This window comes from Argiope bruennichi, chromosome 2 (genome assembly GCF_947563725.1).
Source record: "Argiope bruennichi chromosome 2, qqArgBrue1.1, whole genome shotgun sequence".
Classification (NCBI taxonomy): domain Eukaryota; kingdom Metazoa; phylum Arthropoda; class Arachnida; order Araneae; family Araneidae; genus Argiope; species Argiope bruennichi.
Window position 1 is genome coordinate 95,335,546 of NC_079152.1, and position 23,131 is coordinate 95,358,676.

Here is a 23,131-nt window from a genome sequence, read left to right on the forward strand (position 1 = left end):
ATTTATATAAAATAATTACTGTATAATTAGTATTCAAGATATGCATAAGGCATGGGGGGTTTTCCCCCACTTTTATGATAAATATATAATTTTAAAATTTATTATTTTTGAATGAATTGATTTTAGTAGCATTAAACTTGCAATAATAAAAAGTTGCTTAGTAAAATTTCATTTTGCAAAGCAACATTCACTCGCCTGTTGCTACATGTCAGTACCTTGAAGGACATAAATAACGCTTTACTATATTTTGTTGAAGTAAAATAGAAATGACATCATTAAAAAAGTAAATTTTTATTGGTATTCTCATATTTTTGGTTACAAAAAACAAAATACGGTCATAATGAAGTTCACAAAAAATGTTCTTATGCTAATTTAAGTATAAAAATACACAAATAAATTAAAGTCAGTAGCTAAAATATTTCTTAATTTTGCATTTATTCCCATCACTTAAATTTAGAAATTTCATAAAGGCTGATGGATTTTAGGCTTATTTATGCAACTGAACCATAAATATAGATCGGATATGGTTAATTCTTTATAAATAGTAATTAATACTGATTGAATGTATAACAATCTGAAAACAAAGATTGATGCAGATAATTTATAATTAAATAATCAAAAATAATTAATAACACATTTTGAGAGAAAGCATTAAGGTTTGCATTTTTTACATGAAAATTGACAACTTTTCACATTCCAAACAAAACAAACTTGAAGATTTCAAGTAAATATAACAATAAAATGCAAAAGAAATTATTCACAAGCATTTTCATTGTGAGTGTAGTAAAAAAAATTCAACATAAAAATTTAATGATGAAATACAGCTGAGAAATGAATAACAAATAACATGAAATATTACATGGGAGGAAACCATGTCTAGCCATAAAGCACAGTTATATACATAAATAAGAATGTACAGTATTTTAATAAATTGTCCTTCCACCATCAAGATAAATTATGACTCTTCTTTTACAGCAGATTGGCCTGTTTCCTTCTGCTCCATTGGTACTTCTTTGTCTTGACCATTTGACGTTTTACCTTCACCTTCTTTAGAATTACCTTTAAATTTCTTTGATGGTGGCTGATCTGAATTTTCCCCTATAAAACAAAATATTTCATTTCATCATAATGAACTGTTAACAAAATAAATGCAAAAATATATAGGGGGTTTCCCGCCTCTCGTTAATAATCTAAATTCATTTTTATTATATTAATTAATGGAACATTAGGAATTTTAAATGTAAAAAACAACCAAATAAAACTTTGGTATAGTTTTTAATTTTTTAAAAAAATTAAATCTTATTCTTTTAACTTTTATCAAATTAAAATGCCTCAAAATAAAGGAAATTATTATTTTTAATGTTTAAAGAAGAAATTACAACAATTTTTCTGAGCAACTACACTGTTTACTTTAAATATGAATACTAATAGTATTTTTTAGGAATTCAGAGTCACATGAAAAGTTATCACAGATATTTAATTATACACAATTCTACAACCAGACCTATTACATAGATTTATCTATTTGAAACTGTAAAGAAAATAATACTTCTTAGCAATGGTATAAAAAATACTGCATGAATAAATAAAATGTCTAGGGCAACAAATTAATTTAGCATAAGTTCAAAGGCAAAAATTCTTTATTTAAATAATATTACCAGAAAATGCGATTTATATATGAAAATTATGTATGTATTTCAAAATTGAAAATTAGAGCATATCCATGCATTCAAACTTATATACTGAACAGTCGAATGAGAAATTATCAATAGAATTAATTTTATATGGTATATGTATTTATGAGCAAAAATAAACAACAGAATTATAAATATGGTAACTTAAAGCATAATAAACAACAGAATTATAAATATGGTAACTTAAAGCATTTTATGGTCTTGCTGCAAAATTCATTCACAACACCTTCACTAAATATTACATCATAGCTACAAAGGACATTAATCACTTGAAATATAACTTGGCAATTGTATCATGCTTTTAAGTCTAATACAGAAAATAACCAAATAAGATTTCATAATATATTTCTCAGACAACTTTAATATAAGATAATAAATACAAATTTTTTTATAATTTTATAAAAATTTATAAGCAATTTAAAATTATACAAGAAATTTTGACAAAACTGTATAATTTTATTTATTTTCAAAAATGGAGCATTGCAAATTTTGCAAGCAGATATCAGAACAATTAATTCTTTCTGAATATTTTACTTCTCATTCTAATATAAGGTCTACTTAAATACTCACATTTACAAAGTTTTTATAATTTAATAAAGCTCAGCATTAAAATAACATGAAAACTGAAAAAAAATCACAACTGGTAACTAGGTTGTTTTGTAGCTCTTCATTTTCAAAATATGTTTCCATGTGTTAAAACTCAAGAGCTATAAGAAAGCCACATGAGGAGTTATCACAGGTATTTAATTTAGCACAATTATACAACAAAAACAACTATATAAATTGACTTGTCAGCAACTGTGCTACAAACTGTAATTCAGTGAAAGATTATATTATATATGTAAAATAACAGCAAGACAGAATCAATCCTTGACTTTACATTATATAATGTTTCCATGCATTAAAACTCAAGAGCTACACAAAAGCCACATGAGGAGTTATTACAGGAATTTAATTTAGCACAGTTATACAACAAAAACAACTATATAAATTGTTTTGTCAGCAACTGTGCTACAAACTGTAATTAAGTAACAGATTATATATAAGTATGCAAAATAACAGCAAGACAGAATCGATTCTTGACATAGCATTGTTGCAAATTCTTTAATTGGACATCTTGAGATATTATCCAAAACTAATTTCAAGTTTCAGAAAAATATTTCAAAATTATAAGACTAGAGTGTCTCCATGTGTTAAAACTCAATGCCATAATACAGTCAAATGAGGAGTTATCACAGGAATTGGTTTTGCACTTTTTTATAACAAGAATCATTACACAAATGAATCCGTTAGTAAACTGTGCTACAAGTCACAAAATTTCAGTAAATGTATCAATATTTAAAGCTTAAATATTACAGAATAGTCGAATGAGGAATTCTCTTAAGATTTACAATTGAAGCTATGATATTAAGCAAGAGCAAGTAAGGTGTGCAAAAGAAAAAAAAAACCCCACTGTCTTGTTAATCAGCTGGAAGAAAATGTTCATGTAAGAATATAGGAATATTTTTATTCATAATAGTATCTTAATTCATTTTTGCATTATTGAAGAGTCCAAATGTATATATTATTGTAGAAATATAACTAATTTAATAAATAAAATAGAGAGATGACATTTTAAACTTTAACTATATTTCAAAAAAAATTCTAATATATGAAATACAGAGTATCAAATCAAATATTCCTAATATGTATCCCATACTTTTAAAGCATTTTCATTATAATATACGCATTATAAAACTGTCAATGTTCTAAGTGTATCCATGTGTTAAAACTCAAGTACTATAAAAAAAGTAAAATGAGGAGTTATCACAGGAATTCTTTTAGCACAGTTTAAAATAACAGGCCATTCAATTTAATGGTTCTGTTGGCAAAATGTGCATTATAGGCTTGATCACTGAGCATGAAGTCATAAGAAAATTACATTTCTTTGAAATCCATTAGCTGGCACTCCTTCATGTTACAAATAAATGCCAAATCTTCAGTGTCAAAAAAAAAAAAAAAAAAAAAAAAAGACATAACACCCAAGAGGTTTGATTAATGGACTTCAATCAAATTTAATTTTTGATACATGACCACTTCAACAGTTAGTGATGACTTGTTTAATAGTATATATATAATTGATATATAATAAGATAAAAAAAAATCTAGGCTGCAAATATCAGATTCAAATTATTAGTAATTACAATATATCAATAATAAGCAATAACAAAAAAAAAATCATGCTAATGTTTGCCATTTTATGCCCAATAAAATGAAAGCATTATCTCATTCAACAAAATTACAGTAAGATTCTCTCTTGGCATCTCTTTCTGTAATTACTGATTAAAGAAAGAGGTGCCAATAAAGTCTTCATGCCCAAACTGCTATTTAACCTTCATATAAAATGACATTCTCCTCAAAAAAAGTATTTGAAAAATATATATATATATATGCATACCATCTCGTCTGTTTCCCTTTTGTCTCTTACCCCACTGTTTCTTAAATCTTCCTTTACCTTGTCTATGTTGATCTAAAATAAGAACTGTTTAATGCACAATTATAATAATAAATATTTCATATACTATGACAGCAAAACAAAAAAAAAAGTCTTTCAATTAATGCATTGATTAAAGACAATATTAGAAAATTCACTATTTAAACCTTTATTTCGGAAGGTTGTTCAGAAGCATGGTTGTCTTCATTTACTCTTAGGGGAGGTCTAAAATTCCAAATGACTTGTGCAAAATTGTTGCTGTCATTCAATATCAAGCCATAAAGTAACCAATACATATCTTACTTTGATCCATTACCACTAGATAGCAATACATATCCAGGCCGTTGAGAATGTTTTAACATGCTTTGCAATGTGATTTTTGCCATTGCTTGTAATCTAACACATAACATACTATCTTCAAATTGTACTCAAAGATTATGAATTGCTATTAATATTATGGAAAGAAGTTTTCATATAAGAAACACTGCAATATATCTAATAACAAACAATATGCTTCGAGAACTGTGTTGCTTGTTGTAGAACAGTAGAAATTTAGAGATTATAGAACACAAATTACTTCATACTTCAAATTACAGGCATTACTGAATCACAGATGGAGAAAAATTTTACAACATAGGAAAGAAAAGTAACCACCTATTAATGCATACATATTGCACATCTTCTATTGTAAAATTATGCCTTTTTAAATTTGACAAAAGCATAGAAATGATCATAAAAATGAGGGGGGAAAACTATTAATACCAAAAAAAAAATTAAGTCAACTTTTAAAAGATTAACAATAAAGATCTTTTTCAACTTTTCTTAAAATTAAAATAAAATATCAGATGGACACAACATTTCTGAAAATGTCGATAGTGATGTAGGAGCTCAGCATAACCAAATATTTTGTATTTGTTTTCAGCATGACCCAAGATTTTTATATAACCAACAACAATTAAGATCCAACATTGCCGGGATGAAAAGAATAAATTTCTCCCAGCACTGACTTATTCTATTAAGTAATTTCAATTGCAATCTTATAAAGCTAAGAACTAAAGCCAGTTATATGGCTATCATCATACAACTGGCAAGATTGCCAAGAAATTGATAAGTCGTGTTCTAAAAAAGTTTTTAAGTCATTTTTATATAAAATAGCAGCATTTACAAATGCTCAGGCTAAAAAGGAATCATCTTATCGCCTCTTATTTTTAAAAGTGTAGCAAGTCTTTTTTTTTAATGTTTAATTTTCCTAAAATTTAATGAAAACTTGCTATTTAATCTGCAAACAAAAATTCTTACTTAAAAAAAAATGCAGAAGAAACAATATATATAATTTTTCAGAAAAAATGAAAATGCTTTGACAAGTCCTAGTTTTCATAAAAAAGAAAAATAAGTTTTTAAAAAAATCAGGCTCAGTAGTTAGAAGTTAAACAGGAATAAATCAGTCAGAGCGTCTCCCCAAAACTTTCTCGCAGAGAAATGCCTTGTACGACACTGGCGTACGTTACGGAGCGGCAAGTATTTTGGAATTAATCTCTGGCATGCGGTTGAAAGTATCCAAAAAGCAAATTTGGGTTTTAGATGCATTCTTCCCAATTGATTAAAACAAAAATTTGACTCAAAACTACACTTATTGTCACAAACTTACATACCAAATTTGATATATTTTTCAGTTGTCACGTTTACATATTTCTGAAAGTGCATGTGGCACTGCTTGTTGGATTTGGCTCAAAATTTGACAGATGTTTATACAATAGATACTAAATCTAGTTATCTACTTGTACTAGATACTAGTAGTTATCATGCTAACTTATATTCGAACAGTCAGACAGAGAAACAGATTTCCTCTAAATGGATGTTGCTGAAAATCTGATCAAAATCTACAAGTTTGGTGTGAGGACCGCATATCAAATTTCATCCATCAAGCTGAAAGTGTTTCTTTGTTATCTTTGTCACAGGCAGATATTTTCTAAAAATGTGCTTTTTAATTCAAGGAGGTATGAAACGTAGAGATACGTTAAAATCTCAAGTTCGAATTTTTTGACAATTGAAATATTTTCTCTTAATTTTGTATACGGAAAAGTAAAAATACCAATTGAAGCTTTTTTTTAAAGAAAGTCTTTCTTGAAGCCAGCCTGAGACAATATATCGTATTGTCCAAAACTAATTTCCTAAAATAAAAAAATTAAAATTACATTCAACCCAAAAAATTTTTATTATTCAAAAGCTATTCTTTTTTAACCTTTAACACGGTGTTAAAATAATTTTATGCCATAATATGCTTTGATGTTATGAAAACACATTAAAAAATTCTGTTTTTTAATTAAAATTTGAATAAAAAGTTTGAGCCTCTAATACCCAAAAAATGACTTCCTAAACTTCATGCTCCTAACTTCAATGGCCTAATGCTGGGCGTTGCTCAGGACAAGAGATAAAGTGAGTGGTATAAAGAGAGATTATATAGGGAAAAAATTTCTATAAGAGCTATAAAAGTGGGAAAAAATCATTACAAAATGATAAAACCTAAATCCTGAAAAAAAATTAAGAAACTTTTTTTTTTTTAATTTTTTTTACAAATATATAAGTACCACCAGATGCAGCAGTTCCTTTTTTCCCCCCCTTAATCAAAATAAAAAAAAAAGGCAAGATTAGACTAACAAATAAAAACGTTCAAATGGATGGGGACATTAAAAAAATACCACGAAAGATATCACGATGATTGAAAATTAAAGGCGTCAAGTTAAAATTTCATTATGCTAGATTTTAAGCGATTGATTAACGTAATTATGTACTGCAATTAATAACAATTCAATATAGTACAGTTGAATACCTGTAGTAGGTAGTTAAAGCAAAGTATAGCATATTACACATTTCGCACCTCCCCTTCCAGATAACTATTCCAGTATTTTAATAAATGGTAATGCACATTGTTGAAGAAAAAGGGTGGGGGAAAAAAAGAAAAAAGGAGGGGGGGAAGAATCATGGAGCATTATCTTAATATGTGCTGGAACCTTTGGAATAATTCTTAGAATTATTTCGTTTTGTTGGTTTTATTTTTTGATACATCTGGTAAACAAGCCTTTATGACCATGATTTCGAATTGTCATATTCAACTTATGAGGAAACAAAACAAAACACCTTCACTTCACGAGAAAATTAAGTACTTTTTAAGAACCTTTTCTGAAAATTAAGCACTTTTAAGGTGCTTAAAAATAGTTTTCAAATTTAAGCACTTTTCATTACGTTGAACACCTGCAAAACTCTACGGAGTGCTGCTCAAATCTATATGTTGGTATTTAGCTTGCTTCTATTAATCTATAAAAGGGAAACAAATGGTGAAAAGACATTCTAATGCTTTTCTTGTTAAACTTCTAAATGCTTTATCTTGTTAAAATGCTCAAAGTATATAGTCCACAGAGTTACATTTTGGAAAAAATTTAACATCCAACAACTAAACATTTATTTTGTCTTAAGCTCTTGCAAGCAAATACCATTTAAGACCTTCATTCAAGCCCTCAAGCATTTTGATATCTACTAACAGTAATCTTTAGGTAGTCAGAATTGCAGTTTTTGTCACTACATCCTTCACTTTTTATACTCTTCAAGTAGTGAATGCTTTTTTAAGCATAGTATTGCTAATTATACTTTCATGACTGTAGGTAAAAAAATAGCAGCCAGACATGCTCTAGGTCTCAATTCCAATATAAGATGCAAAATTTGGCAGTTTGGGTTATGGCAAATAAACTAAAAGCAGATGCTTATACTGCCCAATGTGTTTCTCAAAATAAAAATTAGTTCTATTCAAATAAATTTCTAACAATATGCCATTATATTATACATAGCTAATTACTTAGTATGTGCACTAAAAAAATTCTTACTGCAACTTTTTATCATTTGTCAATTAGAGTTTAAAAAATTTTTCAATTAATAAAGGGTGAATTTTCTAATAATGTAATTAAATCTTCATAAGCCACTGAAAATGCTTAAAAGTTCAAAAAATAATTCAATTGTTGTGCTGCAATTTATCAATTTGTGTACTTAAGAATAACTCAGCTTTTACAGCACTCAAGGTTATGTAGATAAATATTGCAACCAAGATATTTAGAAACTAATATTTATATATTCTGACATTTTCCTAACCTTAAAATTGTATATCCACTTATAACATTTGAATATCCGACTTTCGACTTAACATGTTTAATACAAAACATTTTCTGGGAAGAATTTATTTTTTAACATGTGCACATTATTAGATTAGTAACTAAGGAACTAAAGAACCAATAATACTAAAATTTAATTCATAATAGAATCCTATGAAATTATCTTCAAAATAATTATTTATTAAATATAAAAGAGTATTTACCTTATTACATATTTAACTAAATCAAATAAAATTATTTAAGAATTTAATTTTTATAAATTTTTAGTTGGATATTTTAGTAACTCAACTATTAAAAATGAGTAATTTATCAAATAAAATTATAGATCCAAATAAATAATCATGAAATTTTAATGTAGCATTAATAAATCTTTTCCATACTTGTTTTCCATTTGTTTAAAAACCAGTCAAAATAATTATATTTTACATTAACAAGAATGTTTCAAAAACTTAAAAAATTATAACAAAATCAATATTTACTTTGTGGATGTTTTTGTCTCATATTGGCTTTACTGATAGCAATACTCTTCCAATATTCTTTTTCAGAGTCCCCTACAAATACAAAATATTAATAACTTAATAATAGAAAATCAAATTTTACAAGCATCAGCAATTAAAGTAAAATTATAGTAAAAGCAAATTAAACAAGCATATCATAGAAACAGACTTTCATACCTATATATAGTATGTAAAATCCATCAAAATATATATGTTTAATCCCATATTCTAAATTACATAATTTGTTCCAAGCACATTTTATATCTTATACCCCAGATTAAGATTGAAAGGCTATAAAACAAGGAGCTACAAAAAAACTCAAAATGAAAGAAAAAAACTAATGAACAGAATAGGAAAACATTAATTTGATTCTTAAAAATTACTCAAGTTGGTAACTAGTCTTTTCTATTTGCAACATTAAAATCTATCATGCAATAATACAAATCATATTCCAGAATTTTTATCTGCTGCTCTCATATTACATCTTCATATATTTTATATACATATAAACTTCTTGCAAATTCATTTCAAATTTGTACAAATCATTAATTATAATATCAACTGTCATTTTTAATTACCTGTAATAATAGAACTACAAATCCTCTAAAAAAAAATAAACGAGCAAATTGTTACACATTTAAATTGAATTGCCAATTTTATTATAAGACATTTTTAAAGAATTATTTTAGAAAAGTCATTTCTTGTAAAACAAAATCTTGGGTTGAATTTTCCACCACCCACTTCTCTCCTGTCTAAATATCTAACTTAATTGGAAAAGCTGGCAGAAGTGATAAAAAGAATCCCGGTATGCGAAGTGGATGAATGAATTGTTGTGGACAATTAGGAAGAAATGGCAAAATATTGTTGCAGTCAAATATTGACTTGACTCACAAGCTTAAAGATAACAGTGACAGCTGATGATGGTTTTGGAGCAGCAGATGTACATTGTACCAGCTATAGCCTATTACAGCACATTAATACTTTTTTCTTTTAAAACAACATGGTAATATTTATTATTTTAAGTTGCCTAAAAGATTATTAAACAATGTAATGAGTCTATAGCACCTGATATTCTTCTAAGATAAGAATAATGGTACCCTGCTATTCAAAAACATTAGAAGAGGGGAAAAAAGCAATTCATTGTGTTATAAAACAATCACAAACTATATTGATTGAAATTTTAACCTTAAAAATGTAATTTTAAATTTTATAAGACATGTATAGCTTATAAAGAAAATTTTGAATTTGTTATAAACTCAAAATATTTCAGAATTATGTATTAAACAGATTATTAAAAAAATAGAATAAAGGTTCATGGTTTAGTTAAAAAAAATCAGTAACCAAAATGACTTTCCCCCTCAGTTTAGAAAATTGAAAAAAGTCTTTCTTGAAGCCAGCACAGGACAATATAATGCATCACTTTACAATTTAATAAAATTTATCAAATCAAGAATTTTATTCAACGAACATGCTTTAAATTTTTTTAAGTTTAAATAAAAGCAAAGGAAGTATATTTTTCTTCTATTTTACTACAATTTTAACAGCTGAAGAATAATGTGTTTCAACGATTCGAAGAAGCAATAGCATTTTAAATTTCATTATAATAAAAATCTTTGTTATAAACTGTATCCAAGACTAATTTCTCAGAAATTATTTTTAAAAAATTACATTCAACCAAACAAAATCCTTATTATTCAAAAGCTATTTTTTTTAACCTTTAAAACGGCGTTAAAATAATAAAATGCTTTGGTATTATGATGAAAACACATTAAAATTCACTTTTTTAATTAAACTTTTAATAAAAAGTTTGTGAAACCCGTTCTTGATGTACTTCTAATGCCCAAAAAATAACTTTCCAAATTTCATGCTCCTAAATTCAATGGCTTTATGCTGGACATTGCACAGGAGAAGAGTTTATATATTAAGAGACATTTCATTGTAAAAAAAAATCTACAAGTTATAAAAAGAAGCAAAATTATTATAAAATGATAAAACCTAAATCCTGGAGAAAAAAAACATTGTAAAAAAACTTTTTTTTATTTCTTTAAAATTATTTAAGTACCAGATCCACACAGGTCCCCCCCCCCTTTTCTTAATCAAAACAAATTTGAAATTGGAATGTTTTTCGATTCCCAATAAGTATGGCATAGTACGCACTTATCGTACTGCACTTTCCAGATAACTATTCCAGTATTTTAATAAATGGCAATGCACATTGTTGAAGAAAAAGGAAAGAAAAAGTATCATTAAGCATTATCTCAATATGTGCTGGAACACCTCCTAAAGTACAGGAGGAGAAAGTAGAGTACTTTAGGAGGTGTTGGCTGGAACTCCTGGAATATTTCTTTGAATTCTTCCCTTTTGTTGGTTTTCTTTTTTGATAAATCTGGTAAACAAGCCTCTACAAACATGATTTTGAATTATCATATTCAACCTATGGGGAAACAAAACAAAATGAATATCTTTCTTCATCTTCATGAGAAACACTTTTTAAGGACCTCTTCTGTAAATTAAGCACTTTTAAAGTGTTTAAAAATGGTTTCCAAATTTAGGAACCTTTCATGATGCTATGCACCCTGTTAAAAACACTATTTAAAGTTGCAAGATCTTCAAAATATCAAAGCTGCCCAACAAAAATTATGGAAATATTCTTTATATCCTATGTTAAAACAAAATAAATAAAAATGACAAAAGTAAACACCATTTATAATCAAATATTAAAAGCAGTTTAATACTTTCAATTAATGGCAAAAAAAAAAAAAAAAAAAGTTTTCAAGTCCATATTTAGCAATAAATTTATATAATTTAGATTTTGGTATCTCCTTTTTGACATTTTTTTAAACTTATCCTTTTCAACATATTCAAGTATAAAACAGAAATCTTCACATACAACACCAAAATGATCCACCAAATACACATTTAAATTGCTCTTTCTGCACCTGGCTCCACAAAAATTCTTGAAAAATTTTCCTATTCTGTAAAAATTTTATCTTCTCTTCTCACTGGCAAATCTGAATAAATACAAGGCTAGCCCAAAATAGTTAAGAATAATGGCAGCACATAAGACTTTTTTTTAGGGTTCTGCAACACTAATTTTATAAAAGAAAAAGGACTTCATTTATTTTTTTTAACTATTTTCTCTTTCTTTTCCTTTCTAAATATAAATATATTTAAATAATATGGCACATATGGATATCTAAAATCCACCATTCTAAGTTTAGGTACTTTTGAGTCTTACTATGCTTGCAAACAGTGCTGATTACACAATTCTCGTTTTAACCAAAAGTGCTGTTATTTCTTTAAAAATAAATTTGAAATTTATTGTAAACATGACACGTGGTGGGTTATATGTTATATATATAAATTTAAATGCAATTTAACAAAATTATATAATTTGCATTTACTTATTTAATGACTCAACATATAGTAGATATTTTTAAATATTGGGATTCTTGATGGCAAAACTAAGTCATTTAAATTGAATGAAAATTATTATTCAGAATCTTATATTGGTCTGCTAATTATTATGTCAGTAGAAAAATCTTTTTCAAGATTAAAAATAATAATAAAAAAAAAATTGCTTGAGATTACTAGTTAAGATAATTTACCTCCTTAAACAATTTATCTGTTATCATAATTTCCTTTCCATCATATATTTGAATTATATACTATAGTAGGTTATAATAATTAGCTAATTTGAATTTGAAAAATGTTTCATTTAAACAGAGTACCCATAAAAATACCTTTTTCCTTTGGTAAAACAATGTCCCAAACAATTTTCTCCTCCTAAAAAGTAATATTGTCTATTTTTCAAGGACCCACAAAAGAAAATCACCAAAGTTCTTGAGTACTTTCTGGGTAAAATACGGCAAAATAAAATTCAAAGTCTACGAGAACCATACAAAACAGATACTTCATTAATATGATTTTGTTTCAATATCGTTTGACTGGAGAAAAACATGCAACCCATTATTTTAAACCAGATTCATTCTAAAAAAAGTGTATAACTCAGAGAAATCTTTGAAGAAATTACAGCATTTAGAAGAAAGAAGAGAAATCATTTAAAAGAAATCATTAGAGATTATTTAACATTGAATTAGGAGTAATATATACCTTATATATATGACTAACTTCATCACAGCATTCTGAATTCTTCTTGATAAAGAATAGAATATCCCAGCAATTCAAATTGTAGTTACATTTTTTTTAAATCTATAATTTTTATAATTTGTTGTTCTTTTTTTAATTTTTGAACATAATTCTTTTTTTGTCATACTTTTTTCATAAAAAATGGATTCATAAATAATTAGTGACAAATTTTTCAGGTATCTGATCATATTTCAATGTTATATAAAGTGTCATTTAAAAATTAAATTTATTATTGTTTATTTTCAAATTACCTTCCACAACAGAAACAGTAGCTTTACAAGAACCAATTGAAAATTTTTTTTCTCCATCTTCTTCATCTGCTTTTTCCAAAACCTTAGCAGCTACGCCAGATTCAAAACGAACAACAGCCTAGAAAAATATAAGAAAAGAAATAGATCAATCTCAAAATATTTCCAATTTTGTATATGGTAAAGAAAAAAAAAATGGTAGCATATTCTTTTGTGTTTTAAAAAAAATTAACAGAATTAAAATAAAAATTTTAATTTTCAAAGTTGAATCTAAATTGAGGTATTGAATTCAAATTAACTCAAAATTTTGAAGGCAGAGAAAATATTTTTTCGCCTTTTAAATAAAAAGCAAATTTTTTTTTCTCCTTCTTTTAATTAGTTACATAATTCACATAGAATTACTGAAATACGCATGCATCAGTGGTTGCTAACTGTAAAATCTAAGAATTTAATTTTTATTTAAAGAAGCATATACTAGCAAAAACATTTTTTAAAAAGTTATCATTTCATTGATGACAAGTTGGGAGAAAAACTATCTACATTATTATTATATTTACAACAAACTGCATCAAGAGTTTATTTTTAAAAACTTTTTCACTTTAAAAAAAAACCATTTTCACTTTAAACAAAAAAATCAAGTATTAAAAGCAATATCACAATGCATGCATTATGTACCCCACTTTTTTTTGTTTCAACATTTTTTTAAATTAAATTACCTCAGGGTTGCCTCTGACATAATCAACATAACTTATTTTTCCAAATTCTCCTAAAGCTTTCTTTAAATCTTCTCTTGAACAAGTACTACCTAGCCCAGTGAGTTTTAATAAACAACCAGGGGTGATGTCAACCTCAGGAACCTAAAAATACATTTACAATTAAATAAAGTAAACTAAATATACAATAATACACAAAAAAACAATATAGCAGAAACCTTCAAAGTTGGATATCTAGATTCCTACTTTCCAAGATAATTTTGAAGAAACATTCCTCAGAATTAGTATTATTCATAACATTAAAAAAATGTACAATGTATTAAACAGTATAATACATTGATTTCTAAACACTGGAACATAGTATTAAAAAAATTCTTATACCAAAGCTTTTGAAATTAAAGCAAAAGTTCAAACAAATTTTTTACCAATTTAGAACAGTAAATTTAGTTTTCATATTTTCCCCTTCATTTATTTTATTTTTTTAAATGAAATTTTCTATCAAACTGCTATGTGTCTTATCAAAAGTTTGTTATATTTTATATATATTTCAGATTCTCAAAAAAAAAAAAAAAAAAAAAAAAAACTATCCTTTCTACTAAAATAAAAGATAAACAAAAGAATATCTGAAGCTAGAATAATATCCTTAGAAATATATCAACTCATTTGCAAAACTATAATCTGATTGCTAAAATATAAATAAGTTTTTCCCAATTAAACATATAAAAAAAGTTTTGTGCATCATACTGACTGATACATCACAATGTCTTTTAAAAATTTTCTTTAGCATAAAATGACTAAGAGAGAACTGAGTGAAAACTTAAATGGAAAATGGCAATGTGGACTAATTCAAAAACCGAAAAAGTTTTGCTGGAAAAATTCACTTCAGTCCCTCCCCCTCTTCGTATCCCCAGATATGCCATTTTTTTACACAAATGAAATATCAAAAATAACAAAAACTAAAAGTAACAAACAACTAAGTAATAAATTTAACTTCTCAATAAATCGCTTTTAAGAGAAGTTTCAATTTACTATGAAGTTTTGACTAATTTCAACCATACAAAAGGAGAATCATTAATGAAATTAGCCACAAGTTTTGTCATATAAATATTGACCCTTTACGATGCAGTATTCTACTACATAGAACTTTACTTGCATTTAAAATTGTTAAATTCATCAATAAATAGAAAAAAATAGGTTCAGGATTAACTTTTAACTTGAATAATATATGACAACTAAAATCAAGCTAGTCCATAATTTTCAGCTAAAGTGTTCTATGTAAAAGCCTATTTTTTCAAAAAAGTTAGTTAATTTTTTTCCCAGCAAAAAATAATTTCTGGAAAATTAATTTCAATGCTATTTTGCTGGCTATATTTTAAAACTACTTAGTAAATATATTTTTTAATTTATCCCTAAAACAAACATATAATTGTTGGATTAAATTAAGTGACCCATCAGCTGGAACACTGCAACAACCATGTTACTTGGGGGCGGGGGGGGGGGGAGCAGACAGAGATTACCTGTGTCTGTTTCCTATTCTCCCTTTTTCAAAGAAAATAAGTTCAATTCAAAGAATATTGTTTAGTACAAAAATCAGAATTTTCAGAATCAGAAAATCAGAATATTGGAAACTAAGTCATTTTTCCTGAAGTTTTCTGTTCTTTATTTTGAGTTTTGCAGATGTTCATTGTATACAATTGTGTAAATATCAATTATATACATATATAGCTTATTCATTTTAAATACAACTGTAAATTTGTAAATGCAAATTAATTGTATTGAAAATGGTACAGAGAGATCAAGTCTTTTCAAAACACCAAAAATGCTTTAAGCATTGCAATGTTTACTCAGTCACATTTTTCAGAGTGCTGATCTATTAGAATACCCACAGAATCAATATAAGTACAAACTTCATAAAATTTAATTTGTGAACTCCTATAGGCCTAAATAGGTTACCAGCAAATATTTTTGCTTGAGTTTAAAATTTAAAGAGTAGTGCACCAAAAAGGGTTAAATCAACAGGTGTCAATGATAGACATGCCGTTTTCACATAGAACCCGATTCTTTTTGATCATCTTAAATCAAAATTTATCTTTTTATAACACAAAAACAAAGGAAAAAAAGTAATGTAAACCATAAATCTTCTTTATTCTTTTTAATTTTGTAATTTAGAAAGAAAAAGAAAAACTATGCCCACTTGCCAAAATTCACACTTTTCAATTTAGTAACTGCCAATATTTCCCTCAAATTATCAGCATTTCAGCTTTAAAAAAAAAAAATCATTAACTTTACAATGCAAGGTTCATGTGCTTGGAAAAAAGTTTGGTAACTTCAACCACAGAAAATATATCCCTTATCCCCCCCCCCACACACACACAATATTTACTCAGAGCAATGATTGTTCTGAAACTAAAGGAAAACCAACTTTTTATCATATCCATTCAAAAAGCTGAATCATAGAATCCAATTTTTAAAATTTAGAAAAAATATTGAACTGAATATTAAATTACCTCACTGTCTTCATCTCCATCTTCCTTATTTCCATCAACTTTTTTAGCTAATTTTTTCTCTTTTTCACTAAAATAAAAAATAAAACACTAGCAACTTCATTTGTTTCATAAATAAAACAATTTAATATATTTCCAGCAAAAGATAAATACTTACGCTCTTACATTAGCAAAGTAGATATCTTTTCTTTTAGTGTAATCTTTCCTGTTAAAATGAAACTTGAATTAGAACACAATACACACACAAAAAAAAGTTTATTAACATATTGATCAAATATAAGGTACTTACTTTTTCTCCTTTAAGAGTTCAGTTCCTTCAAATTTTATAACCTTATTTTCTAGAAACTTGTCAGCATCTTCAACAGTTTCAAACATAACAAAACAGGATCCCTAAACATATATAAATTAATTAGGTAAAAATAAAGCCCAGAATGAATAGAAATGTTTTAAATAAGGTAAAGAACAACTCCAGCAATTATCTATACTACTAATAAAGATGAATATATATTTGAACATTGATACTGCAGGCCAGACTGCTTAGCCTAGAGCAGTGGTCGGCAAAGTTATCAGTCAGCAGAGCTAATTATCAATATTTAAATGATCGAAACCTTCTTTGAGAGCCACATTTAAATTTATATTATAAAGGTAGTTGGGTTTTTTTATTCACTTAATCAGGGTATTCTTACACAAGCATGGTTTGTGACCCAGGATTTGCCGACCATTAGAGCTATCAAATTTAGCACATGCATACCTTGGAAGTCAGGAATGTGTCCCTCAGAGATTTAAAATTAGAATTTTAATTAAAAATTAAGCTGAATTTCAGAGTTTTTCAGCAATAACTTCTTAAAATATTATCGTACAAAAATTAATTTTGCACCATTTCAGTTTTAAAAATTGTCTTTCTCGTGACACCAAATTAATAATAATGAAAATTTTTGCTGAATTTGGCATTTTTTAAAAAATATTTTAATATGATTTCCAACAATAAATAAGATTGCTGCCTTGAAGTCCAAACCTATTTTATTGTTCTATCGTAGTTCAACTATGGTTGCATGATCCCCCCCCCATTGTTGAAAGATATAGATCAAAGATTCAGCTTAATATCTGCGTAATTTATGGGACATACAAAAAAATGAAGTGACAATATTGTGAAATTTAAAAGATAGATTAACTGCATATTTATGTCTTTAATAGTACCAGGATGTCATGGGACTAATCTCCATTAGAAAGGTACATGTACACAATAAATACCATATGTAAGACAATTAAAATAACATCTTTAATGTCTTATAATTTGGTGGAAACATGAACATGAAGTTAAGTATACACGATTTTAAGAAAATTATGTCCAATATTTCTAGAGAACCAGCTGGTTACCAAAAGCAAATAGCTTTAAATAAATAAAAAAAAAAGGTTAACTATTACAACTAAAACAGAGTCAATTATGAAAATTCATATATTACTATATGATTGTTTTTTTAAAAAAAGCATGATTTTAGACTACTTCATCAGCTGTCTCGAAGATATGGTAATCAGCATCCAGAGTTTCCTCAAGCCCGATTGTTCTAAAATTGTAATATTCAAATCTTGATAATTCCGTCATATTTAATTGCAGAAGACATTTTTTTTTTTTTTTTTTTTTTAAATTTGGAGCATCAAAAATATTTTTCAAAGTATGATTCCTTAGGACCAAAAGACTGTATAAAATTTAGAAATCATAATTTTTTGAAAAATATTTATTGACTGAAACAAAATCAAATGTTATTTGTCATTTAAAATTAAATACTTAAATTTAATGATGAATCAGAAATTTTTATTGTATAATTCTTTGGGATATTGCATGAGTTATGAAAGTTATCTGTAGTGCAAATAAGGCTAATACCAAATGACTGGGATTTTTTTATAATCATTTTTTTAAAGCTCACTAGGTTTTAGCAAGAATGTTTGTTTTAATTGAACTTAATCACTTCCACTTTAATTTAATGCTCCATTTTTTTTAGGAGCTCACAGAAAATTAAGAGATATCTAGAATAATAAAGAGAACAGCTTGATTCTTCTATAATAGTAAGAGTTAGATGACTATAAAAATTTGAAGCTTGAATATTTTACTGAAGAATGTATTATGAAGCCAAGTTACATAAAATATTTAATTGCAAACTACAGTGAACTTCAATGCTTAAGAACCAAATGGTCACCAAAGGTGGCTAGTTTTTTAATATAATAAAGAAATTTTCAAAAACTGCATAGTAAGTTATCAAACCATGAAGTTCCGCAAACTAATAAAAATTCACAGCATTAAATGTTAAAATTTATAAACAGAAAATTAATAAGCATAATAAATGTAACTCAAAACAGTATTTAAATATTGTTTATATTATTTCTTCAAAGGTATTGTTACCAATGAAACATGCCAGTTATATTTCACAAGAGGAAAAATTAATACTTGTATATTGATATGCAACAACAGTTCTTATTCTTGAGCATGATAAATGCAATGAAGTACCATAAATTACATATGCTCATCCACACGACAATGAAAGAACTAAGATTTAACTTTTTTTTTAAAAAAATGAAAACATTTATCATTTTCCGGCAGATTAAAAAAAAAATCCCAATGGTCTGTTATATTTCTTAGTTATTCGCTTTTGCTGGAAGTAAAAAAAGCAATTTATAAACCAACAATATTCAACAGATAAAAAGGATCAGAGATACATTTATTAAAACTTATTTTAGAAGCAAGTATCCATTAAAATTTGGAATAAGTACAATAGTATTTTAGGAAAAAAAATGGTTATCTAGAGAATAAACAAAAAATACCTTGAAGCCTCTATTATTTCCTGGGTAGCGTCTCATGAAAATATTTTCAACTTTGTGCTCTTTGAAGAATTCCAAAAGTTCATCCAATGTGATATTTTTCCTAAATCCTTTCTAAAATATGAAATGGAAGCATAAAATAATTTGATAAAAAACACACAAATTAAACATTACTCAAATGTTTAAAATTAAAAAAAAATTAAAATCAAATATATTGTCAAGCACACAAACAAAAATAAAACTAAGAAATGAAATAATTATGCTGGTCTTTCTTCCTCTCAATTTTAAATACTCCAAACAAAAGTTTGGAAACAAATTTCAATATGACAAAAGAAAAAGAGTATAAAAAATATTTATTCTCAAAAATCAATATTCGTAACATACCACATAAAGAGTTCGATCTTGTACAGCTTCATTTTTTAAATAAGATTCATCAGGAATGGGCTTTTCCACTCGCCTACGTATTTTAGTAGAATCTTCGTTAATCTAGAAAAATTCTATATTTTAATAAACTAGTAAAAAGAATAAAAATTTAATTATATTAGAATTTTCTGAAATTTTATTTATATAAAATATACTCACCTCAATCAATCCATTTGGAGATTTTCCTAAAGCTGTACAAATTGTATTAAAATCTTGAGTGAGAATCTAGAATACCAAAAGGATTATATCACATAAATACAATAAATTTGATACATTAACACAAAAATCTGTTACCAGATAATTTTTAGGAAACTAAAAATTTCTTTTTTTGTCTTGACAATTATATAATTAAGAATTCTACTTAAACAATAAAAACTTTCAAGAATTGGTTAAGGCATATTTTTTATAAGCGAAATTGTCTGCAAGACATCTTTTAAAAACCTACACTCAAACACGTTATATATATATAAACCCTTTAAAGACTTCCAAAAACAATAAATGTAATATTTTTTAAATAATATTTATTTATAAATCAATTTTTCTCTGTCATATATTATAATTTCAGATTTCTTATAATAAAAGCAAATATAATTACCTTACCTGACCTGTACATAAAAAAAATGGTAAAAATTTTAAAATTTTGTTCTTAAGCTATTTCTTCCCCTTCCCTAGTTTAGGTATAAATCTCAGGTATAAAATTTACATCAACAACAAATTCTTAATTCTGTTGTACAAATTAAAGTAAAAAAATTAAGTTTACCTTTAAGCGGTTGAATTTCACCATGGTTTCCAATGGAACCCCTATATATATATATTAAGGAAAACTACAAAGTTCCAATGGTATATAAAAACAGCAAATAATTATAAAGGAATATAAGTTTAATAATTCAAAGATAAATTCAAAAATGTCAAAGGATACATCCATCATCTAACTTTATCTGCTCCCTTAGAAACTTATCCTTGCATAAATTAAAATTTCCAAAGTAATACTGTAAAAAAAGATTTCATTATAGAATATACAATAAACAATGCTTTTTTTTATGTAAATGCATAAAATATATAATTATTTATTATCATCCCAAATGTATATATATTTCATTTATGCAACTGCAAAATGAGCTCTTTATTATCATTAACAATACAAAAATGCTTGAATGTGAAAAATGATTTATCCTTCACCCAGTTAAATAATTTTGAATATGACAACTGCATCTGAATTGACATATTTAAGCAAAAGTTATTTTTAGCTGAATAGTCAATTCTGATATATAGATGGAAATAAGCTGATATTTTCTTGAGCTTTGAAAAGTAAATATTTAAAATTAGTCATCTCAGAAACTTGACTACTTGTGTCTCAATGATAAGCCAATTTGTGACTACATCTGAATAACACAAGCTTTGGTTGGTCTTTTTATTCTTTTGTTTTTATTTCTATTCTTTATATAAACACAAATAATACTTAAGTTTACTGTATTATAGCATTCACACATTTTTTTCCATGAATGGCAAAAAAATCAGTATTTGATATAAAAATTTATTAAGAAATTGCTTGAAATATTACCTACATATATTTGAATTGTTTAATCTATTATTGTATCTAATACTATGCTACAAATAAGAACAAATAAAGTCTACAATATCCCTTATTTGTAAATAAAAAATTAAGAATCTTCAATTTATATCTAATAAAAAAAATTTTAATAAATCATAACATGCAAATAATGTATCAGCAACTAGAAGTAATCTCATTTTCTACTTTAGTACTTTCAATTCTTGAAACATCTCTTTTACAGAAATCTTTGCCATATCTTTCCTTTCCAAAATGAGGTTAAAAAAAATAGTAAAGTCATAAAAATTAACTTAATATACTTGAAAGAAAAAAAATTATGAAAATACCAAAAAACTTACTTCAATTTGGCGAATGATTTTCTGCTCTAATTCTGATATATCTGAGCTCGAATCTTCAGCGGGAGTTATAACTTCAGTACCCATATTTAAATTGTCTAAAACAGTAAAATTTAAACTATTTATGAATAAATTATCACAATATAAATTGAAGATTAAATGGCATCATATTACTTTTCCAATTACTAATTATTGAAAATATTTACTGCAAAGGATGAACATTATACAAATTTCATAAGGCAGTTAAATTTTTTATTATCATGCCACACCAATTTGATCAAAGGAAGTAGCCTTTTTCTTTGTATTCTTTAAATAATCCTATACAAAATTACAGGAAATAAAGGCCACACAACTGTAATAAGTTATCAAAAATAAAACCTAAAGTATTTAGTCCAATCTCTCTCCAAGTTATAATAGCATTGTTATACAGAAACACAAACTTATGATCGATCAAGAGTTTGTATAATGAGTGATTCTTAATTTTGAAATCATTTGCTTGGAAGAATTTGGAAACACTGTACCATGGCATTTTAATAAATAATTTGAAGAAATATTTAAATTTTGTACTATAATCAGATTAAATATTTTTATTTTCAGCTTAATCAACCTCCTGCAATTTTATGCATCTTTGGTATTTCTTTTTACCGAATATAATTCTGAATTTCCAGAATAAAAAGCAAACACAATCATTATAACATTAAAAGCCAGCGTTTTTTTAAAATAAAGGAGAGAAATTAAGTTCTGATTTCTATCTTCTGGCGTTTAACATCATTAAGATCACATTTATTTGAAGAATTGCATGCATGACAATAAAGTTAATAAAATGTGCATATACAATACATATGATATCTTATAAATCAATTTACATGCCGGTAATACAGAATGTTAACTGAAGACCACGTGGAGCGGCATGTTTTTCAACACATTAAAATATTTCGAATACAACATTTAATTCTTTCTTACAGTCGTTAATAAATCAATGATATACTTACTTTCATAAAAATACAATTTTGTAGTCGAAGATAAGGCTCGGTCTAAAATAATTCGTTATGATGCAACAGTCCTTCAACAGCCACACCAATGCAGAAAACGTAGAGTAATTTCATCCGTTCAGTTCAGCTCTGTGCAAGAATACGCAATACGTTTAGCAAATAGCGAGTCTAATATAACGAATCCTACTTTTCTTGCTAGTGGTGAAGAAATTAGAGATGTATAATCCAAGATTTTATAAATAACAAATTTACTTTGCTATTGTTATTTTTAAATATTTGTTCCAAATAACTGTAATTTTTATCACAATTTTATTAAAAATTATTACTTAGTATTAATAATAAAATTTTTATTTGTAATTAATATTTCATTTATTAATTTAAATAACTTTTACATTAATATCGTACATAAAATTGAAATCGATTCACTTCTTCAATATCTTTTTGGTACATTCACCAAAAGATGATCGATCGTGTATAAATTTTAATAAAATATTTATGAATAAATTATGAATAAAATATTTTTTTCAATATATTTTTTAATATTCCAATATAATACCAA

The 23,131-nt window shown here is 26.2% G+C and overlaps 1 protein-coding gene across 2 annotated transcripts; it reads right to left on the reverse strand.

Moving 5' to 3' along the window:
• Window positions 1-286: 286 nt before the first annotated feature.
• Window positions 287-22,704, reverse strand: LOC129962051 (lupus La protein homolog). 2 transcript variants are annotated; one of them, XM_056075760.1, is made up of 15 exons: window positions 22,573-22,704; window positions 21,584-21,678; window positions 20,595-20,664; window positions 20,436-20,476; window positions 19,835-19,900; window positions 19,637-19,738; window positions 19,256-19,366; window positions 16,728-16,828; window positions 16,596-16,643; window positions 16,442-16,508; window positions 13,938-14,078; window positions 13,225-13,342; window positions 8,807-8,878; window positions 4,132-4,215; window positions 287-1,098 (listed from the first exon to the last, which is right to left on the reverse strand). In XM_056075760.1, the coding sequence occupies exons 2-15, from the start codon at window positions 21,665-21,667 to the stop codon at window positions 956-958; spliced, it is 1,248 nt and encodes a 415-aa protein (XP_055931735.1). In that variant the 5' UTR covers window positions 21,668-21,678; window positions 22,573-22,704; the 3' UTR covers window positions 287-955. The 2 variants fall into 2 exon arrangements, with proteins under 2 accessions (XP_055931735.1, XP_055931736.1); XM_056075761.1 differs by having other exon boundaries at window positions 288-1,098; window positions 4,132-4,203.
• Window positions 22,705-23,131: the final 427 nt, after the last annotated feature.